Source organism: Rhea pennata, chromosome 3 (assembly GCF_028389875.1).
Source record: "Rhea pennata isolate bPtePen1 chromosome 3, bPtePen1.pri, whole genome shotgun sequence".
NCBI lineage: Eukaryota > Metazoa > Chordata > Aves > Rheiformes > Rheidae > Rhea > Rhea pennata.
In genome coordinates this window covers 42573960-42596454 of record NC_084665.1, presented here as the reverse complement: position 1 = coordinate 42596454, position 22495 = coordinate 42573960, and the positions used below count along the sequence as shown (strand labels likewise).

Below are 22495 nucleotides of genomic sequence, written 5' to 3'. Positions count from 1 at the left end.
TGGTGCTTCCTTCAAAGAGGCAAGACTTCACACTTGTCTTTGTTGAATTTCGTAAGGCTTCTGTTGGCCCATTCATGCTGGTCCAAATCCTTATGTCCTGCCCTCCAGCCTACCAACTGGTCCCTCCCAGTTTGGTGTCATCTTCAAACTTGACAATAGTGCACTGTCAATTCTCCAGGTCATTGATAAAGATGTTAAATAGGACAGGTCTCAGGACAGGTCCTCCACTTGTTAGTGGCCTCCAGACAGAGTACAACCCTTTAACCACTATGATACGCGTTCAGAAAATTCAGAGTAAAAACATCCACTAACAAGTTAGGTATAGATGTAAAGATTTCAGTATTGTGACCACAACTGAACTGCCTGCAGGGCTTCAGCTGAAGAATTTCTTCAATACTTCACAGCTTATGAATATGGTTTCCTTTAGTAGCCCACAGACACTATCACTGAAACCAGTTTTAGTCTAAACAGTCCACTGGCTAAAGATCATCAGAGCCTAATGTCTCTTTAGCTCATCCCTATAGTGGCTTTACCTGGATGACATTTACTTTTGTCCCACTGTGTTTACTGTTGTTGTCTATTTCCTGAGTGTCATCACTAGTGATAATAAAAATGATAGAGGAAGAGCTGAAAGTCACTTTCTTCTTTGGCCTGTCCCCTACTTTCTGAGACATAACTATTGGTCTTATTGGTTTGTCGTTCCCTGTTGCTGGTGTCTCTTTCTCTGCTCTTTGGAATCTCATCAGGCGAAAGCACAGGAGTTGCAGAAGGCATCGTCGAAACTGCAGAACAGAATACACAGAATCAAGTTACAACTTCTGATTGCTATCATTTGTGATCCAGTGAAGACAGAATTACAGAAAATACCTCAAAATAACCAATTTCTGTATGACTTCAATTTGTTCTGAGTTCTCCTCAGTGCTGTAATGATGTGCTGGTTTTTTAATGGGTAATTTTTTTCCCCACACTGGAGAGTTCAATAGGGTCACCTGACCAGTAGAGGGCACTAAAATGCAATTTTAATACTTTGTCAAGAGCAAGGTCTTCAAACTACAAAAAGATTAGCCTCCAGAATGTGCCATAGGTATTGTTGCCACCTTTAAGCATTAAAATACCAGAAGTTTTATCTAGGAGGGAAAGAATACTCTCAGAACCACTTCATAGGAAGATGCAGAGTGAAGGAAGAAAGGGGAAGAAAATGTCTTTTTCTTCCATGAACATAACACTAGGAAGTGGTATTCTAACAAAAGCACCAAACATCATAGATGTAAAATAAAATATCAAAAGTGGGCAACATGGAACTAAAATGTTCCCTTCAAATAAGAATATGGAAGGAATGGAAGTCTTTCAGCTAACTAGAAGTCACTTATGATACAGGCAGTTCTGTTCTGCTTTGTGGGTCAGTAACACAAGGTGTTCAGTGACAGGTCTATCCAGTAGACAGAACAACAATTCCAGCAGCAGAGCTGTGTTAAATGCTCCAGTTACAGTTCGACTTTCACAAAGCAAAGTACTCAAGTGTAAACGATGCAGTCATTCAGTGGTTTTATGTCTGTGCACATTTAAAGTTCAAATATGATCCTTTGGGGAAATGCTCTGGTTTACAAGAAATAAATAATCAGGAGATTTCCTCCTCTTTTACTAACCCATAACAAGATGTGCCTGGAATGCTTGGAGAGCACTTCAAAAACAAACAAACAGAAAAAAAAACATTTTTTCCTGAGAAGGTAAAACAATCTGCCATTCAGTGATTTTAAGGATTACTTTGTATTACCCCACACAGTCACTGACTGTTTTTTCTAGGTATTATGCAAGAAGTTCTGGCATGCCGATTTGGACAACGTTGGTTTTGTTACAGCAAATCTGTCTGACAGAGGGGAGGCAACAGGTCCAGTTGGAAGCAGACCTAAAAAGTTACAAGATGACAGAGAAAGGTCATCTGATGCTAAGAGAAAACACAAGAGAATGGTCAAGTGGAGGTCTTGAAGATTTCACAGATAATGTGGTACGTCTGAATAGCAGGGAGGTGAGAACGTACAAACATGCTGGAATAGGCTAGAGATAGAAGCATGATATTACATTGGAAAATAGACTTCAGGATTCCTTCTGAGGACAAAATAACTCAGAAGACAGGCAAACATACTAATGTTTTGGTCTTCATCTGGAATAAGCAGTGAGTGAAAAGTACTTCATGATGCATCTCCAATAAGTATATTTAGCTGATCCATTCCTATCATGGCTATGGCTTTACTGGGCTTGCGCCTGATAACAGTTCAATTTCCTTATGAGTATCAGAACCTACAAAACCTTTTTCAGGCTCAGCTAACTAGCCTGACATCTGGAGACAAAGTCAGAGCCGCTATATCAAAATCAAGCTGTTGAAAAATACACTTTTTGAATATCATCATCAGGGCTCTAAACGAGGTGCAGAGGCTCTGTAACCTCTTCCTCCCTCCTCTATCCCTGGGGTTTAGCTTCCCATATTCAGGGCCAGCTCTGATACAGCACAGCTATATAATTGGATCAGGGTGCTGTGAAATGAGCTGCCTGATAAAAAGCCATGAGAGGTACACTGGTGGCCTCCTCAAGAGCAAGCATTTAAGCTCAGATCCTTGTGTTTGGTCCTTGCCTGACTTGCACTGCAGCAATGCCTATTCCTGGCCATGCACCCCACTGATCTGGACCCACTGACTTGGCTGCCTGGCTCAGTCCCAGTCCTGCCTTGTCACTACAAATGGTTAGTGGGTCTCGGGTGCTTCCGGACAATGGCAAACCAGCGTAGGAAGTCATAGAAAATTCCATCTCTGCAATGAGCTCCAAGGTAATGAAAATACAAGGAGATCCTTCTATAAATCATTCATATTTCTTCATTCTTTGTCAAGTGATTCTGTCATACTCTAACTCCAAAGAACTACTGCTACACAGTCTTGGTTTCAGAGGTTTACAATATGCACGCTATGTTTCCAGTTAATGTTTTGTGCTATGGTGAAGCAATTTGAATGTCTAAATGAATTCACCAATACAGCTCAACTGCATTTAGTGTTTGTCTTCATAGCACTAATGATTTACAGAAAGATGCACACTTCTCTAGCTTCCACATTGTTATTGACATGTGTTGCTCTGTAAAACCCTGAGATGAGCTGGTAACTGCCACTAAACAAGCAGTGTATTGCTCATGAAGACTACAAAAGTAGACAAAAGTAAAACTTAATTTTCTCACACATAAACTACATACAATTAAGAGAAGAGATATTTATCTCCAAAATACATTTTACTGTCAATCACATCAGATTCTAGCTTTGAGTACACAGAAATGTTATTGGTGTAGTATTTTGAGAATTCAGCTTTGAGAAATGTTACTGGTGTAGTATTTTTTTTTACTCAAAGTTCCAAATTCCTTAAGATGGAGATGGTCCACAAGAATGCACTAAGCTTTTTAAATTGTTCATTTTAAAAAAATTACACATTTTAAAAATATTTTTAAGTTTTCTACTGTAAAAAAATTTGATATTTTAAACATTAACATCTTTAAAGTCACAAAAAAATACATATCTCCATTTAAGATTAAAACAAATTTCAAAATGCCACTTTTCTTTTTAATCTTTCTTCCAGATGTCTACTGATTAGAAACATACTTTTGCTTGCAATGCTCTTTCTTTTTCATAGTTGAGCTCCTGAGAGTTAACATATCAGGAATGTGTCTTCCCCTAATTTTTCTAGGCTTAAGTAGAACTAGAATATGTACACAATGGTTTTGTTCCTTGCTGTTATTGTAATGTACTGAAACATACTACTTATATATTTTCCTAGCAAAACCTCTCCAAAATCCTCAGCAGGTATTTTGTAAGCAAAGCATACTTACTGCTAACACCTATGCTGAGTTGTATAGTCCTTGTGTTGCTATAATGAGGCAAGTTTTTACTGAAAACAGATGTAGGATAGTCCAAATTTCATCTGATAGACTTCTTGTGTAGTATGGGGGTGATTCAGCTCAGATTTTCCAGCTGTTACCCACTTCACTGGTAAACTGTCAAAATTGGACACTTAAAATTTTGGCACTGTCCCCTCTTCTTCACATGAATGCTCATGTATATGTTCAGGCACCTGAAAACCAATTTCTGATAGCGTAGTACTTCAAGCACTGCATGGGATTTTAATTCTACTAAATCCTTCCCTTTTATCCTAGCTGTTCAAATAAAAAATCTGGGCATTACATATTAAAGTAAATCAGATCCAAACTCCAAAACTGTACCACAGGCACAGTTTAAATATTATTGTTCAAATAACAAAGGCTGTGATGTACCTACCTTTCTACTCATGAAGATGTAGATGACTGGATTATAAGCAGTGCTTGACTTAGCAAAGAAGGATGGGATGATAGCTACTGTTGGAGTTACAAGGTTTCCATAGCCATATGTTACCAACAAGGAGACCACTGCATAAGGCATCCAACAAATAAGGAATGTGGAAATCATTAAGAAACACATTTTAGCCACCTTCTTTTCATATTTTAGAAGTTTGATCACTTGAACAGTCTGAAAATCTTCTACACAGCGAAGCTGTATAAGAAAAGCGAAGAAAGGTAAATTAAAAGCATCAAACAATTTTACATTTACTTGTAAACAACTAACTCCCTAAATTAGTTTTAGGCACAGAGACCATGCACCTTATTTTAAGAACCATAGTTCTTCTGAAAGCTTGTATCATTGCTTTCCAACTTTTATTATGTATAGTAAATAATGTAAAAATATAACCTCAGGAGAAACAGAGAAGTAAATTCACTAGAAAACAGCCAATCCAATAATATATCAAAATACATTGCACTTTCATTCCAAGTATTTTAGAAAATTAATTTGCCCTTATCCATCAATATTAACAAGTTCAATCTACATCTAGTGGTCCTTGTTTTCCCAATCTTTGTCTGAACATACAGATAATCCTGGAGATTTGTTTATTCCTTCTGCAGATTGCTATGACAATTTGATAAATACAGACTTCTCTGTACTGCTCTACCAGTTAGTTTATAACCCTTAAATTATGAAATCTCAGTTTGAAGCAGAATTCAATGCAGTAGATTCCAAAATTCATCTGAGTAAAACTGATCAAATGGGGAAAAGATGGGATGTGGATGTCAACGTTCTCCCTAATTGCTGACAGTTGTGCTGATACTGTTGATTACGAACTTAAAGGGGTCCATCAGATTGATTATTCATAGCATATGAAGCATTAACACTTGCTAAAACTTAAGATCTGGACTGAATTAGAAAGGGTTCTCTGAAGTGGAAAACTTGTTTAACCGGACTTAATCGCCCTTTGGAAGAGTTTTACAGGGTTATTGTCTCAAGAGTGACATTCACAAAATACATGCTGCATACAGAATAAATGCTTAACTATTCAATGTCCTATTGTTCTAAAAAAAACGTAGAACTGACATTTTATGTTATCAGATTTGTACTTCAGGATACTTTTTAGGTTGCATGAAGCATTTTTTATTGCCTTTTTGCCACTGAAAAAAACAGAACAAGTACGACCAAATAATTTCTAGAAGTAACATCTTTCTCCTAGAGATACTGAAGCAAAAGTGAATCATATAAACGGAAAACAGGATATTGCATTAATAAAGACAACTAATTTGGGTTGAAACAGTAAGTAGCACCCGAGGGACTTTGATGTCCAATTTTCATCAAAAGTCAGTGGGAGCCAACCAAGAAGCTCTTAGCCTTCCCAGATTAGTCAAGGATACAATATCAGTGCAATCTTTAAAATTCTGACTGTATTTACATTAGGCACTGTTTTTTTGGCCTAACAGGCCAACTGATGACTGCTCTCCTGTCCATGGGGAAACCCACATCTCAGCAGGGCAATCAGCAATGCCCTCCAGCTGAAATGGAGCCTGACTAAAGAGTTTTCTGTATTCCTCTTTGCTCATATCATATCAGGGGTGCTGTTAGATGTCACTGCTCAGATGTGAGAAAATCCTGCTCCTCAGGAAGGAGAGGAGGAGTTCTTTTCCAGTGACAACTACAATGAGAGTTTTCTTTTTCCTCTGTTTTAAGGAAGATTCTGATCCCTGTTGAGCTGTGGGCAGAAGCAGCTCCCCAAACTGCCTTTTATCTGTGATTCACCTCCCATTAAAACTACACAGTAAATAGATCTTGGCAACTCTAGGTTGCTTCACCTCCAAACCTACATCCTTTCCAGTGTTTCCAGACAAGGGTGAACATTAAAGGCTGAAGAGTTTGAATGGGAACTGAGGGTGCAAATTTAGACTATGATCCACACCTAATATACAACATCAGCCTATTTTTTGTCAACATCCAAGGAGTATTATGCATTTTATTTTCATTGAAAATATTCATTAAGGGAAGTCTTTACTTGCATCAACTTACCATCCTCACTGCATATAGAATATGGCCATAGCAATAGGCCATGATCCCAACAGGTGCTACTAGACAGCCAAGGAAAAAAAAGAGCACGAAAGAGGTATCATTGGGGTCTTTTGACTTCCAGTCCACTGAGCAACCTAATCCATGAATTTCCAGTGTGTATCTGTTCCAGCCCAAAAGAGGCGCTCCAGTCCAGGCTAATGAATAGAGCCAGATGTATGTGATAGCTCGCCAAGACCAAGAGAAGTCAATCACTTTTGCATGGACTACTCGAATGTAGCGCTCATAAGCAAGAACAGTGAGAGTCATAATTGAAACAATTCCTGCAAAGAAAATAAAGAAAATCAATTTAATCATTCACAAACATTGCAAATCAGGTTAAGTCTCTTAATAACCTGGCAGCCGGCGGGGGGGGGGGGGGTTTAACCTCAAAATCAGCTAGCGCACATTATGAATCTCACACTGGTGAGCTTCTTGGGTGACACCTCACTACTTACTAAGTATTAACTCAAAACAGTACTACTAACTTTGTAACTACCCAGGGTAGGGTACTGGAATCTGACCCATGGTGTACGATGGCCAAAAACTAGGACAAGAAAGAAGAATGATTCAGTTAATACTTTTTCCTAAATGTTACTCAGTTGTAACATTTGAACAATTGAAAACTCAGAAATGCACCTTTAATGCAAACACAATGACTAGTAGAATTCTGACCTCTCTTACAATTTACTGAAAGGTTTGTGCTCCAGGTAATGACCAGGAAACCAACGTGTTATATTGCTGAACAAATCTCATCTGGAAGAGATCACCTTGTTTTGATGTCCTTTTTATCTTGCTGCTACCATATAAATACGATAGTCTTCATTTCAATTATTTATGCATCCTCTTTCTTTCCTGTCCATGTCAACCCCACTTCACACTTATTATTAATATGTCATGACAGAAATTACAGGTTATTGTCAGCTTTCAGCATTGCCCCAGCCAGACACTTTTATAATTTAATGAAGCCAAGGCAATTCTGTCTTAATTAAGATATAAGGATTTTGGTTTCAATGGTCTGTGAAAGTTAACGATCAAGAACTAATCTTCTCATTGTGCATGTGTCAGTCAACTAAAATCTCTGCTATGACTCAGTAATCAAGCTCATATACATTGTCTCTTGAACAACATATCCTATATACAAATGGGTTTATTTCTCAGCACTCTAAGAGGTTATGCAAATATCTGTCTCTAGATTAGTGTATATTCTTTCTATTAAGAAGCATATGTATTTTATCACACACACACGGTATTTCATTTCTTCAAGTAAATAGGTATTTGTCATAATCTGCATTTACACAGCTGTGAGAAGGTTAAACATGCAGATCTTACTGTTAAAAAAAATCCATCATACCTGGCAGATACCTTCAAAGGATATCACAGATATCTGAAGCTCTGTTTCACTTTGAAAAATGATAAGCATTAAGGAAGACAAATTAATAATACCATCCTCAAGCACTAGTAACAAGAATTTTAGGAAGGCTGCTGAGAATAACAAAATCTAGAGAAACACTTAACCTCAGTACTTCAGTCTCTGTGTCAAGGTAACCATCAGCAAAATCAGCATATTATTACAGAATGGTTGAGTTTGGAAAGGACCTCTGGAGATCATCTAGTCCAGGCTCCCTGCTCAAGCAGGGTCACCCAAAGAATGTTAGACAGAGAACCTCAGAGAATATTAACAGAGATATTCACAGAGATTATTAATGGAGAACCTCACAGGGGGATATGCTTTAAGATCATTGTAAGAAAGTTGCTTCATCCAACAAGTATTAGAAGAACATCTTCCTTAAAGAGGATGCATTTATAAAGCTTTCTTGATTAATTTTATTGAATACTCTGAAGGACAAAGCACCACATTGTTGTCATGGCCCTTTGAAATGAAACAATGAACTTTTTTTTTTTTTAATATGTACATTTTTGGCATCTGTTATCTTTAAATATTCTTCACAAAGAGAGGTGGTTATTGCCAGATATGCAGAAAGTAAGGTATACTATTTTCGCAATGAGTTTTGTATAGTTTATTCTTTTTGTATATAAGTCACTGCTGTAAGACTTTCTTCTTCATGGCCTGAGAGAGAAACTGAATTAGCAAACATGGGCTTGAGGGTTTCCAAAAGATTTCAGGGGAATTTTTATACCAAGCTGACAGGAAGCCCTTCATAGTAGCATCCTTTTCAAGGACCTAATATGCTGAAATTAGATTGAAGAGCTTGAATCTAAGCAAGATCTTAGCAGGAAACACAAGAGGATTATAGAATTATATTTATAATAGTCTATGCTGTTATACTAGCTCACCTAAATGTTTTGTGCAAATGAATGCTATCTACTTCCTGAATGCTGGGTAAGTCAAGAAATTTACCTCTTGTTTCTCTGCACACACAAACAAGTGATTACAAAATCATCCACAATCGTGTCTATGGGGGCATATTCACATCACTCAATTCTAGGTTCAGTTTGCTTACATAATACACTGAGGCTTTGTGATCAGTGGAGAGAAAGAAGAGCTCCTCAGCAAAGTGGGTCAAAATTCCTAAATTAATCCCTTGCTCTTATCACCCTCTGGATAATACTTTCCTTCCTACTGGAAGTCCAGGGAGACTAGCTGTATAAATGAGGTTCTAGAGTTGTATTTAAAGAATAAACATTTCCATGTACTCTCAGTATTTCCCATCTATTTTTTTCACTTGAATACTGAGTTCTGGCCATACAAAATAATCAAAAGCACACATGCTTGGCTGAATAGTCTGAAAGTACAGGTGTGCAGAAGCAATGGTTTACTGAGTCCTTGGCATTCTCAGGAAAGTGAGCGGGAACACATTACCTCTAAATATTGGTACTTACACACTGATGGATCAGTTTTAGACCAAGCCCCTTGCAGTCTGAAACACTCTTAAAAGAGATACTTGTATTTCCTGCTTGAATCATAAAAGGGACGTTGGTTAGCCAGTTGGCCAGTTTGTATTGAAATGCAAATATTTGTTCTGTTGGAAATCAGGAGACGCCTGGTAGCAAGTAGGCATGAGGCAAGAAATGAAGGTCATAGACAGCATATTACACTGAATTTCTCTCTTAGATGCATGATCTCTGCTGTCACTAGGCTATAGCTATGTGAGGAGAGGTTTAAGTAGTTAACTGTAGAAATAAAGAAGTTTGGATCAAAATGCATTTGCAGGATAATACAAAATGTGTCTGTATGGGGGTGTCCAGAAAAGCCCCTTAGGTGCTGCGGAGCCATGGCTGCTTGCCTATTTGCGGTAGGTGACATGCAGAAGTAGCTGTAAGAACAGGAATACTGAGATCTCTCCCAAGGGAATAAGTTCTAACATACATATTAGAAAGATAAAATCGACAACCTCTGAGGGAAAAAAAAAAAAAAATCAATTCCGGTGGAGGGTGCGATGGATAGTGCTGTTCAGGAGTCATTTGAGTTTTACCGTTCTTGTTATTTCTGTGATCACATTACAGATGTGTTTGTAAGAAAACAAACTTTCAGTGTGTTCAAAGGGCAGAAGCTACCTTGAGAGCATTCATTATATCCAAGTAAATGGGGTTTTAAACAGACAAAAGAGCAGCTCAGAGAGGGATACCAATAAACTAGTTCCACCAAATATGCTGAACTGAACTACAGGCAGCCTCTGTCAACATAAAACATTGCCAAGTGGAACAAAAAACAGCCAAAGGGTCAACTTCTGGGTAATATCATGAGCATTTCAGATGCAATTTAACTCACAGGGGAACCTTTTTACAACTGTACTGCCTTTTTGCTCACCCCTTTTTTCATGTTACAAAAAAGATATTCTTGTAACTTCACTGAGAAATTTCTGTTCTGCAGTAAGAGCACTAGATGAACATTGGTGGGTGGGTGTCAGCCCAACTTAAAATAAACAAGTAAACATAATTAGGAACATCTGCCACCTGGAAGGCCAAAATGAAAAACTGTGAGTCAGCCACTGCCCACCTCAGTTTGGAACTTAAAGGAGAAAGAACACAGTTCTAAACAGAATTCAGAGCAATATATAAGGCATGTTTCAAACATGATTATCATCTTTAACTTCTTAATATTAAGTTTATGCAATGTCTGCTTTATTTATAATATAAATCACATCAGACTGGCAAAGATTATTAGTGTACAAAATACTATTGTACTCACATAAAATGCATACAACTTCATTAAACTTGTAAATTTGCTTTCCCATATTTTTACATAAAAATACTATAGAATAACTTTTGTGACCTAAGTTAAATAGTCATTACTCTATAAGAATCTATTTGTTCTTTTTTTAGAACTGTTCCCATATTCTACAGGTTAATAAGTTAGTCTATTTTCATTACAGAAAAGAAATAAAGCTTACAAAATTCTGTATAAAACACAACTTATTTTGTTTTTGCCATGTAAAGTTTATGCAATTTTAAGTTTAGGCCTGTGATGCCAACAAGCTCTTCAATTCTTCAAAATGCCAGCAGCTATACAACTCACAGTTACACCACAAATTGGGGAGCTTTTGATAGGAATAATGACTAATTTTTGGCAATCGGTTTTCCAGTTTGTAAACATTTCAAGTAGTTCTTTTATAGCTAACCGTAAAGTATAAATAATACTCAGTGGGTACATTTTTCAAAAAATATCAAAACTATTTTGGAACTTATGTTCCACTCAAAGCCAGTGAAGCTTAAGGTCCAAAGTGTTTTGCATTTTGTGAATTTTTTCCATATTATTAAATGGGGCTTCAGTACAGGTAAGGCAAGAGTAGAACGGAAAACAACTTCAAGTTTTCACCATGCTGCATTTTTTCCCATTCTGCATCAATAGTTACTGTTGAGATTTTAAGTTATTGACCTCTTTTTCATGCTAATCTAGGATCATATTAATCTACTCTATTAACCTACTAACGCAAAGAACAAGATAACTGGAAAATATGCCATCTAAAGACGCATCTAAAGAGTGATTGCTCATTCTGCATGTATACAAAAAAGTCATAGCTTTTGTCAAATAGACCAGAGTTTTTCTCAGAGTTTTTCTCAAGCAACATCCAGCTGTATAGGGTTCAGTAAGAAGTCATTCATTTTGAAAGAGCTCACAAATGGATTCAAGCTCTTACTTTATTAAGGGAACTGCTTCTAATGAATTCCTGTCCCAAACAGACATACTTGCAGAGGTCTACAAACAGTCTGTAATCAGAGAGTATGCTTTCCACCTTTAGAGAAAATGATTTTTGAATCAATAGCTATCACGTAATCTTGCAATGTGCACACTTAATAATTTGCTCTCAAATCCAAAGCTCTTATATCAAAATAATTTCTATAAAAGTTAATTCTCTCAATTCGTTTTTTTTCCTGCAAAATAATTAACTGAAGCGTAAAAGTAATTTCAGATATACAGGTAAAACTTGAAACAGATATATAACTCTTCTGAAGATTCTGAAATTGCAATTTTTAAAACTTTGTTGTCTGAAAGAGTTATCTTACATCCTAAGAGGTCATTCTTTACGGCTAGTTCACAGTTCTGTATCTTTGCCCAATGCTAGCACTAAATTCTTATGTCAGGAAGGATGGATTGAGGGGATGGAAGATCACAGTTAAGAAGCTTAAATCCAGGACTGTGTACAAAGCAATGAAAGACATTTGTTATTTGTAGTTCAGAGAAACCCGCTAAATTCATCACAGAGAAATGAAGTATCTCTGAAATATGATGCTGAACTAAGTAGTGGAACCAACAACTAACTATACTTATAGTGGAACTGATGGGAAATCCACCCTGGCCATTAAAGATTTTCTGCTTTTCTTTTTTCTTTTTCTTTCTTCTCTTTTCTTTTCTTTTTTTCTTTTTTTTTTCCTTTTTTTTTTTTTCCCAGTCATTAAACCTCACGGGCATAACCTCTATTTAAAAGGAGTTAAGGATAATATAGTTAATTGTACACCTAGATTTTTAAACAGAACACAAACCTCCATAAAGATCATAATCTAGTTTTGATGCTGCTTGAATTTTTATGTTAGAGAAAATTTGGCATGGTCTGCTATATCTAGAAGCCAAAACAGAACACTTAAAAGCAGTACCACTTACTTTACCCAGGTATTTATAAACAAAACCTACTATTGTTTCCTCATTAATTCAACTCTAGGCAAATTTGAGCAGTGGTGATATGGTATTAATTACACTACTTCCAGTCACCGTTGCATATTCAGATCCAAACATTACAGGCAGACGTAAAAGTTTGCTTCTATTGTAAAACTTACAATGAATTCAAGATGGCTAACCTCAGTTAGCTAATGCATATTAAAACAGAAGTGAGGACAAGGTTTCAACTTGCATTCCATGCTACAGAGAAGCCAACAACTTGTTGAAAACAACTTGTTAACAACAGTTCAAACATAACTTCCTTGTTATGGATCTCATAGAGTAAAACAGTATATTTTGTAGTAGGGATTACTTAATACTGATTAATACTGATAGGGATACTTAATATTGATTCCTTTGTGTTGAATATAGCTGTGAGGTCAATCTTCAAAAAGATCCCAGCTCTTGAACACTAAAGAACAAGGCTGAAAGTAAATGTTCTTTATCTGCTCATATGCTGAAACATAGAGGCTGGTAATCATGTAACTGGTGACACTGTGGATACTATTCCTAGTACTGATGGCCACATGTTATGAAATTAAGCCATTTATGAGCCTTCATATCCTGCGAGGTTGAGGTTTTCTGATTTTCTGGGGAGGAGGCCAGGGATGTTTATGTGTTTCCTCAACATTATCTCCTCATGAATGGTTGCATACAGCAGGTATTTAACGTTGTGGTAGCTAATCATCAGCACCTTTTCATAGGTTCTTTTGCATACGTGATAACGTAGTGTGGATCATCTTTTTGCAATGCTAGATCCTGGGCATTTCATGTATCAACTTAATAGAACATTCTTCAGCTATGTAGTGTGTCTCTTCTGATGCTATAATTCCCTCATAAGCACTGAGCTGGCAGTTTCTGAGTGGAACTACTCTCTGTTGAGCAGCAGGAGTTGACAATTGACTCAAAATTTTGAGATGGTATTGTAGGTAAATAAAGGAACCTTAAATTTGGAGTACCTCAAACTAGACCAAAAAAAAACTCTCATAAAAAGTGGAATATTTGTCACCTTCTCAAAGATTCTCTAGACTGTTCTCAGAGCTATCCCTGTCCTGCTTCCATACTACAACACATGTAACCTGGCTCATCTTCTGAATTCCCCATCTTCTGTATTTCTTTTTCAATCCTGCTGCCTGTGAATACATTCTTTCATATTACATATTTTGCAGAGGAAGGATGACTTGGAAATACATGACAGTAAGAAATGCACATCTGCTAATTTTTCTCTCTGCATGCTCAGAAATCAAATTGGAAGGCAAATCTACAATCACAAGGGTCTACAATCTTCCACTTTCCTCCCTTCTTCTACTGTCAAAATACATAGATTTTTGGGTAAGGTTTGGTTAGCTGGTGAACAGTAGGTTAGAACAACCACACTCAGGGAAATTAATAATGTTTAGTAACACCATTGGTGCAGATTTGCCAAGGACCTTCTACGAGCACAGTGATGTGAGCTTTATTGTACCATCCCCAGAGAAATGCAGGGTTTTGTATAGTGCCAGACTTTGGTCAGGAACAACAGTGGCAGCTCTAACCTGCAAGAAACCTGCCTGCTTTAAGCTGTAGGTAGGGGCATCATCTGTGTTCTTGGGCTGCTTTCAATAACCTTATGTATGGTTCTGGTATGTGAATGACTCCATTCATCTTCCAGGTATGATTTGGTCTTGTGCAGCTTAGGGCAGAGGAAAGCACAAAACTTCACATATTTTTTGTTTTTTTCTGTAAGCAGCTTTTCTGGAAACGATATAAATTTCATTCCGAATGAGTTGCATGCTTTAGTATAATGAAATATGTGCAGATTTAAAAAATACTAGTTACAGAAAGCCATTAAGGTTATTGTTTGAGTATCAGCCCCTGGTACGACAAACCGTATTTTCCTCTCCATAAATGTGACGTAAATAGGGGAATTCACTACTCTGACTCTCTTAGCAAAAATATGGATTTCAAAAGAATTTTTTAGTATTTTATCTGAAATGAATTTTGCTAAGCTATTTATTCTTGAGATCTATTATAAAAGCTATTTATTCTTGAGATCTATGTTTTTTGATTCAAGAATAAGCCCAAAGTTTTGAGACCTGCTTCAATCTATTACCAAATCAAAGACTTCCAAACTCTTTTTGAAAGACTTCATTGCTGCATATTTACAGATACTGCTCATCTGATCTATAGATTTTCATTACAGAGAATCTTTTTTTCAAGAGTACTGATTATAAATGCTCTTTGGACTTCCATTGTTTAGGAAATACAGGTGCTAATTTTAGCTCTGATTTAAGCCTTTGCAATTATGCTGGCATGAATGGGGTCATTCCCAATTAAACTGTGTAGGTTAAGTGTAGCAAAATAAAAATATCTTCTGTTTGAGCCTGTAGCATATAGCTTCTATGTTGTGGTTCCTTCTCTCCCCCTGCTGCCAACCACTCAATATTACAGATGAATGTATAACTATTATTTGATGAAGAAATGTCTTAACCTTTTTTTAACAGAAAAATCTCATTTCTGTCATTTTTATTGCTTTCCTATTGAAATACTTTTATTATTGGTTGGTTTGATTATGTCTCATGTGTGACACTATTCTTCTGTACCCTGTGTTTTTTCAGAGAAGTCACGTGAGTGTTGATATGTCATGAAATACTTCCAGCTACACAATGTAGGTCAACAGGGAGGACAGCACAAGACACATCTGAACCACAGTGTATTGTCCCATTCAGTATGTGTACATTCTGACTTTATAATCCCTAATTAGAACAACATATTGCAAAGCCTTCAGAAGATTGATAGTTTTCAACCAGTTCTAACAATAACAACTCCAATTGCTTCTGTCCTCTCTACTCGATATATTACTTATTTGGCTTCTATTTGCCCCACCATCCCCAAAGCGTGGCTTATAATTTGGACATGAGATATGTTTACCTGAAGACTGAATATCCCTACAGAGAAACTGCAACACAGTGTAGCAAATAGGATTCAACTCTGAGACAGACCAAAATTTCTGTCAAAGGGCATATAACTCTTTATATCAACTGATCCCTGATCTGTGCTCAAGTGCTATACTAGTATTGCATATCTAATTACAGAGGGTGAAAGAAACTCTTGTGCAATCCCTCCACATTTGAAAAGCTAAGGAACAAACCTACAGTAGAAGCAACTTCTCATCAATGGCAAAAGAACAAGGTGCTATCATACTCTGTTTTGTATAACCTTAGTAATATATAGCCATCTATTCGAATTCAGCAATGAAGGGTTATAATATGCTTAAGAATACAGCTATGTATCACTTCTCATTTTTCAACAAATTTTAGCATCTGCACTCAAATCTAGGGAGGTGGAAATCACTTTTACTAGACACAACAAACTTTAAATATATAAATACTGCATGCCATAAAGCTACACTAGGATTAAGCACCTCTTAAAAGTTCAACCCTTCAAATGATTAATTCATTTCAAATAAATTGCTAAAGCTGAAAGCATACTGAGAGAGTCTCCTGCTGTCTGTAAAACAAGATCTTAAAACTGTCTAATGGGTAACCTCAGCAAATGCTCTTAGTGAGATTAAATCAGTGCGTATAACATACCCTGGTAGCGCAAGCGGATGGTACAGGGCATCTTCTTTCACAGTGTGTAGAAAAGAGCCTTAGATGAAGTAGCTAATAATTATATACAGTTAAATGGTTGTGGGTTTTTTTTTTTCTTCCTAGACTGTAACTGAAGCCAGGACAGGATAATCTTTGGCAAGCATTGTTGGGAAAAAATCAGCTTGTTTAAAAATAAGAACAACAAAAAACACCTCTGTGATCTTTTTCCCCTCAGCACTGAATGAATCTCTTGTGTTGCAAACAGTGCTCTATCATTTGTGCACTCTAAAGCTTTCTGGAGGAAATAAAAGTCTGCAAAGCAGCTTCCAAATGTTCCCTTTCTCCAGTTCATACTACTAGAAGGAATCTAAGGCCTCTGAACCTTAACATTTACTTGGTTGTTCATCAAGATCTAGCTGCTGCATACAGATTGTGTCTTGTTCAAGAGTGTCATTATACTTGTGATCAATTTGACATTAACAGTTGGCATACTTTATTTACCTTTACAAGAACAGCTTACAGTTAAGAAAGATACAGATTTCTAATCACAGTTTAGTAATCCCATTCCTTCAACTGCAAACAATTAAGGATCAATAATACAAAGCCTACTCCATACTACACCTTTACCGGGCAAACTCCTGTCAAGAGATGGTCTTAGATGTATAATTTTGGTCCCTCTTCTTCAAGACCATTCCTGTTCTCAACCACTTTTCATTCCTTTTATCCATTGCTAAATTAAACATACCAGAAAACATTAGGAGAATACTACTGGCAGTGAAACACACTGTGGAATAGGAAAATAATGGCACCAAGAACTGGAGGATGCAATTTTGCAAACCAGTGATGCTATCTGGAGGTTGGATCATTTTGTAGATAAGGCTCATGAATTGCCTACATTTCTTTGGAAATAAATTATATTTAATAAAAAGATGCAGAAAAGTGTCAACACTGAACATACTTATAATGAAAAAGTATGCAGCACACTCAAAGCAACAAATCAAAATCATATGTGATCATGCATTTTGCTTGCCAATTTATATCTCATTGTTTCCATTTGTTTCATTTTTGGAAGATGATAAGAGATGATTATTGATAAGTTTTTCATATGACCCCTACTAGGCATCCTATTTTTTGACCCTGTATATAAAATGCCTTTTAAGAAGTGTCTTCTTCAAATGGCATTAGATACACATAAAATGTATATATGCATTTTATAATAAGCATAATATATACGGGAAAATAGGAGCAGAAGCACACTTAAAAAAATCCTTTTATAGGCAAACTTTATGTTCAGCTGTCCAGAAGAATCTAGGTGCAAGAGAGATGCTGGCAGATTAGTTTCTCAGGTATTTGACTTGGCTGACTGATACAGACAGCGTTATGTTAGATGAGTTCTCTAGTACTCTTCCTGCCAACACCAGGAAATTAAGAGAATTCTACAACATAAACGCAATACCGAACCTTGCACAACAGTCTAAATGTATCTTGCATCCACCATGCCCTCCAAGACACAAGATTTTTGCTGCACTGCCCAGCAGCAGCCAAATCTATCATGAAGAAGCAAGCACTTTTCTACCAGCAGCCCAAAGGCATATCATAGTGCCCTGTAAAACAAAAATTATGCAGGAAAGCAGCAAAGCTTACAAAGGACTTGTAAGAATTTCAGAAGAGAAAACATTATAGACTTTGTAGTCTTTTAAAAGTGGAAACAGTGGAAGCACTCCTTCTGCATTGCTATAATCTGTTTCACAAGACTCAGTGGTTTCCTAAATGCCAACTGTGAAACTGAATTTCATTTATGGATAAAGAAATTCACAATAGTTCCACATTCTGGACTTTCTAGGTAGAAAGACGACTGCTTACGGCAGGAGCGCTCTCCCGCAGCAAGAGGGACGCGGCCTCCCCACTCAGCACACTCAGAAATCTGCGTTCCACCCACCGGGGGCTTTTGATCGCACAGCTGAAGTAGCACGGGTTCCTTATCCATAGATTTTAGCCCTTCCTTGTATAAAACATGATCCTTTATGCTCGTGAAATCTGTGCAGTACTCAATAAACCCAGGAACCGCTTTAAAAAAAAACGCTCCTGTATTTTCCAAGGAGTTGGCTGTCACACCGGCACGGGTGAGAGGCTGAGAAACATTTCGCAGAGACACGTCCCGCGTGACCTTCTCGCCAGCAGCCTGCCGCGGGCGCTACGCGGGCGCAGCCCGCCACCGCGGCCGCCCCTCGTCGGGCCGCGCGGCCGTTACGCGGCCGTTGCGCGGCCGTTACCCCGCCGCCTTCTCACGGCGCCGCGGCGGGAAGCCACCGGATCCGCTCGCAGGGAACGCGCCTCCCTGCCCCCCGCACGGATCCCGAGCACCAGGACGCCCAAGAGGGAGGGCGAGCGGCAGGCACGGAGCTGAAGCTCTCCGGACGGCGGAGGACGTGTCGATAAAGGGAAGAAAATCGCGAGGCGAGGTCGTGAGGGACACGGACCGGAGGGGACGGGGCAGCGGGCGGCGGACGCGACGGTTGGCGGGGGGCGACAGGGTGTGGGGCTCCGGGAAAAGGGGGCGAGGGGGCTGCGGGGAGCGTAGAGGACGGACCTGAGGCGAGGCGAGCCTCTGACAGGGGGTGGGGAAGCGAGAGCCGCCCGCGGGGCCGCGCCCCGGCACCCACCGAAGAGGCTGTTGCTGAAGCCGTCCCAGACGCAGCCGGCCGCGTCCCACACCCAGCGGCTCCTCAGGCAGGACATGAAGGTGAGGCTCACGCCGAAGACGGACACCAGCAGGTCGCTGAGGCTGATGTTGACGAGGAAAAGGTTGGTGGGCGTGCGGAGCCGCTTGAACTTGTAGTAGAGCACCAGCACCAGCAAGTTGTTGCACAAGCCCAGCATGCCGATGGTGGCGATGAGCAGCGCCAGCAGCTCGTAGGTGCCGGCGCTGAAGAGGGGCCGCTCGCCCGGCGCCTCCTGTTCGGCCGCCGTGGGCTCCAGGCGGCTCGTCGTGCCCGTGCTGTTCCCGGAGTGCATGGCTCACGGCTCGCCGCCCACGGCGGCCGGCCGGAGCTAGGCTAAGCCTCTCCCGTCGCTCCTAACCCCATCGCAGCCCGGGAAGGAGGGCGGGAGGAGGAGTCGCCGCCTCCTTGCCGCCCAGTGGGGGCGCGCCCCGGCAGCTTCGCCCCCGTCTTCCTGAGGTGCTCCCTGCTCCTGCCGGACACTCAGGCCGTTTATGCCACTGGGGAAAACTCTTTGAGTGCTTTTCCATCGCCATGCAGCGCCAGCGTGAGTGCTGCATGGCTCTTTCTCCAAAAATACCTCAACTTGCCGTGTTGCTACCTGTGGCGAGGTCATCTTCGGGATGTGGCGCTCCGTGGCTGTCTTCTCCTCGTCCTTAAAATCCTCGCTGTGTCTTGGCTGAGTGAAGCTGCCTTCATCAGCCTTTCCAACCAGGTAGCTCCTTTCAGGGCCGGTGTCTGTTGTGCCATGCTTCAGGAAAGAATAGAAACTGCTGAATCAATAGTTAGCCTTTTCATGGTGGCAGTGAAAACTCTTATTTTGGAGGTAGTTTCTTCTAAGATTTTTTGTTTTGTTTTCATTGTTTGTATGTTTGTTTGTTTGTTTCAGTGAGTTTGAGAGTGTAGTTACCAGTCTTTACTTGCACAGATCTAGGGGAGCAGCCGTTTTTTTTCCAGAGGAGTAAGGTGCTTCCCTACCGTGCTTTAAGGTGGCTCTTGTTTATTTCGTCCTCACAAAACAGCTGGCAGCATCCAGTCCAGTTAAATCTGTGGTGCAAGTGAACACTTTTCTTGGAGCGAGTAAGTCATATCAGACACTAAAGCTCACGCTATCAAGTCATCTATTTTTACAACTTTGTCTCCAGTGCATGTAAAAATGGTACAGGGATGTGCAAGCTGGCTCTGCACAGCTCTAGCTGGTCTTAGTCAGGATGTTGCACTCACCCTTGGCTGTGCTGGGGTAGTTCTACTCTCTCCAAAATTAATCTGTCCCCAAATATATGCCTGTGATTTTTGCACATCATGGCTTTGGGCCCAATACACCTTGCCATGCCACACATGAATCTTCCTCACAGGAAGCACCTCTAGTTTTTGTTCTTTGCTGGCTACCTAGGCAAGCATTTGGTTGGAGGGTGCACAGAGCACACTGTACATGCTGATGTGTGCCAGCCTTCACGAGGGCAGATAAAACCACTGTTAGTTTAGATCTTTTCTTAGGTTAGGTGAAAAAATTATTTCAGCTATGTCAGCTATGAAAGCAGCGGAATTTTCTTGGAAACGTGGCCTGGCAAACAAACAATACCGAGTGTTTTTTTCATCTCTTCATATTAATGTGGTGTCAAGAGGGCTGATCAAAAATGTGGTTCCTTGTGGACTGAGAATGGAAACATGAGTGATTAAATCTGTTGTTTTTCAAAATACATATCTGTATGCAAATTATGGGCTTGTGGCAATTACATGACAAACTACTGTTGGGAAACAGGTTAGGAGCAGAGAAAGTCATAAGTCAGGAAAATAAAACACTGCTTAAAGTAACTTTTTTCATCAACACAAACTTTATTTACTGATAATGTTTTCAAATTCATCAAATATGATTTAGTAAGTAACTGAAAACTACTTAAAACACCCAGTTCAGTCTGTTTCTTCATCACTGGTTTTCTGTCTTTCCTGTTTACAAAGGGAGCAGGAGTAGCTGCCTTTCTCATATCATTTATATTTTTTCCCCCCTAAAAGCTGGATTAATAGAAAAATGCATGACCTCCTTCCAGATTTTCTAGTAACAGACCAGTAGCACTTCAACACAGTCTTTGGGGACAGTAGAAGTGATTTACCTGTGCATGCAGACCATGTGCAAAAATACTTCAATACGTAACTATAGCTCCTTTAGCACCAGTTGCTGCCTGATAAAAGTCTAACAATAATATTAAGACATGTTTGGGCCAAATTAATGCTACACCTTATTGAGAAGAAGGCATCTCTAGCTTCTGCCCTTGAAGGAAAATGTTGAACTAATGTGTACCTCTTATTTTCCTGCAAAATTAAGAGAGAAAAGCTAGTAAGGAGGAACTGGAGAGAAATGTAATTTAGTGAGCAAAAAAGTACATGTAAGACAAGATACTCTCCAGTGGCAGATTCTGGGATATACTTGGGATTTCTAAGTATTTTTTTCACTATAGCACCTGACCAAAAGAGCACTCTCTAGACACTTGGATTTCTAGAAAATAAAGAGAAAGCATAAATCATATTTGACAAAGATCATATCTTAGAATTCTTGATTTTTTATTTTCATTGCAAAATTAAATACATTCATAAATAGGCAGTCACTGCTTGATTTGAAAGTGAGCACATTATTAATTCAGTCAAACTGGTAATATTATTTAAGTGATCTTGAATATTTCACAAAGAGAGTTCTGCATGTCTTTCGGGGAAATGCAGTATCACTGTTCATGTGAGGTACAATAATAATTAAAAAAATGCTATGTTTCTGTCATACCTGGTCAAAGGCAAAGCTAGAAACAGAACCCAGACTCCTAACTCCCAGTCCAGCGCTTGTCTTACCTTACAGAGTTTAGAGGCAATGCAGGCATCTAAGTAATTCATTAGCCAATCCTTTTCTGTATTTTCAGCCTATTAAAAAGTTGCAATATTTAATAAGAAACACAAGCATCTATTTTGCAGTGTTTCATGTTTACACTATTTTATATTGGGATCAGATCTTGCTCATTATGCATGTATACTAATGCTGCAAAAAGAATTTTACCTTTACTTTTGTAGTTGCATGAGAAGAGAAATCACAACCCATTATTTGCATTTCTGGAAGTATAAATGTGTGGATTACTGCAAGTGTATCTAAACTCGGAGGACTAAATATATGTGTAGTGAGTGAGTTTATGGGATTAAAACAGTGGAACAACAAGCTAGAATACGAGTTCCCTTGGCCTGTGTTATAAAAACAGTCCTTAAACTCTGTAGCACTTCTTATATCACTTCTGCAACTATCCTTGAAGTATGTTGCTAGTTATGCACAATGTCTATGGGATGGCAGAATTCCTTGGCTGTAAATTTTCAGGATGCTTGACAAGTTTGTATGAATATATATATACTTATATATGTATTTTAAAAACTTTAAAAGCCAGCTATGGAAATAATATTTCAAAATCAGGATGTCTGCAGATGATATGCTATATTTGGCACTTCGCAATGTTTCAGAATTTCAGAGCATTGAGTGTTGCTCATATTTTGCAGGTGAGGAAGCTGAAGCAGAGTAAATAAAGTACCAAAGTCTCTGCTACTCTAACCTTGTGTAGGCACTTAGGAGATCTATTTTTCCGTTTGTTCTTTCTCTTATACTTTGCTTTCACTCATTTTCTCTCTCCTCTC

General features: G+C 38.8%; 1 protein-coding gene across 1 annotated transcript; it reads right to left on the bottom strand.

The window, feature by feature from the left end:
* Nucleotides 1-518: 518 nt before the first annotated feature.
* OPN3 (opsin 3) lies at nt 519-19130 on the bottom strand. Its single transcript, XM_062573643.1, has 4 exons — nt 18779-19130; nt 6390-6709; nt 4308-4559; nt 519-782 (listed from the first exon to the last, which is right to left on the bottom strand). The coding sequence occupies exons 1-4, from the start codon at nt 19128-19130 to the stop codon at nt 519-521; spliced, it is 1188 nt and encodes a 395-aa protein (XP_062429627.1).
* Between the last annotated feature and the right edge of the window lie 3365 nt (nt 19131-22495).

Coding starts and splice junctions, on each gene's coding strand:
- OPN3 (XM_062573643.1), bottom strand. CDS start 19,130: ATGCACTCCGGGAACAGCACGGGCACGACGAGCCGCCTGGAGCCCACG. Junction 6,710..18,778: donor CTTCAGCAACAGCCTCTTCG/GTGGGTGCCGGG, acceptor TTTTCTTTGCAG/GAATTGTTTCAATTATGACT. Junction 783..4,307: donor ACATCTTCATGAGTAGAAAG/GTAGGTACATCA, acceptor TCTGTTCTGCAG/TTTCGACGATGCCTTCTGCA.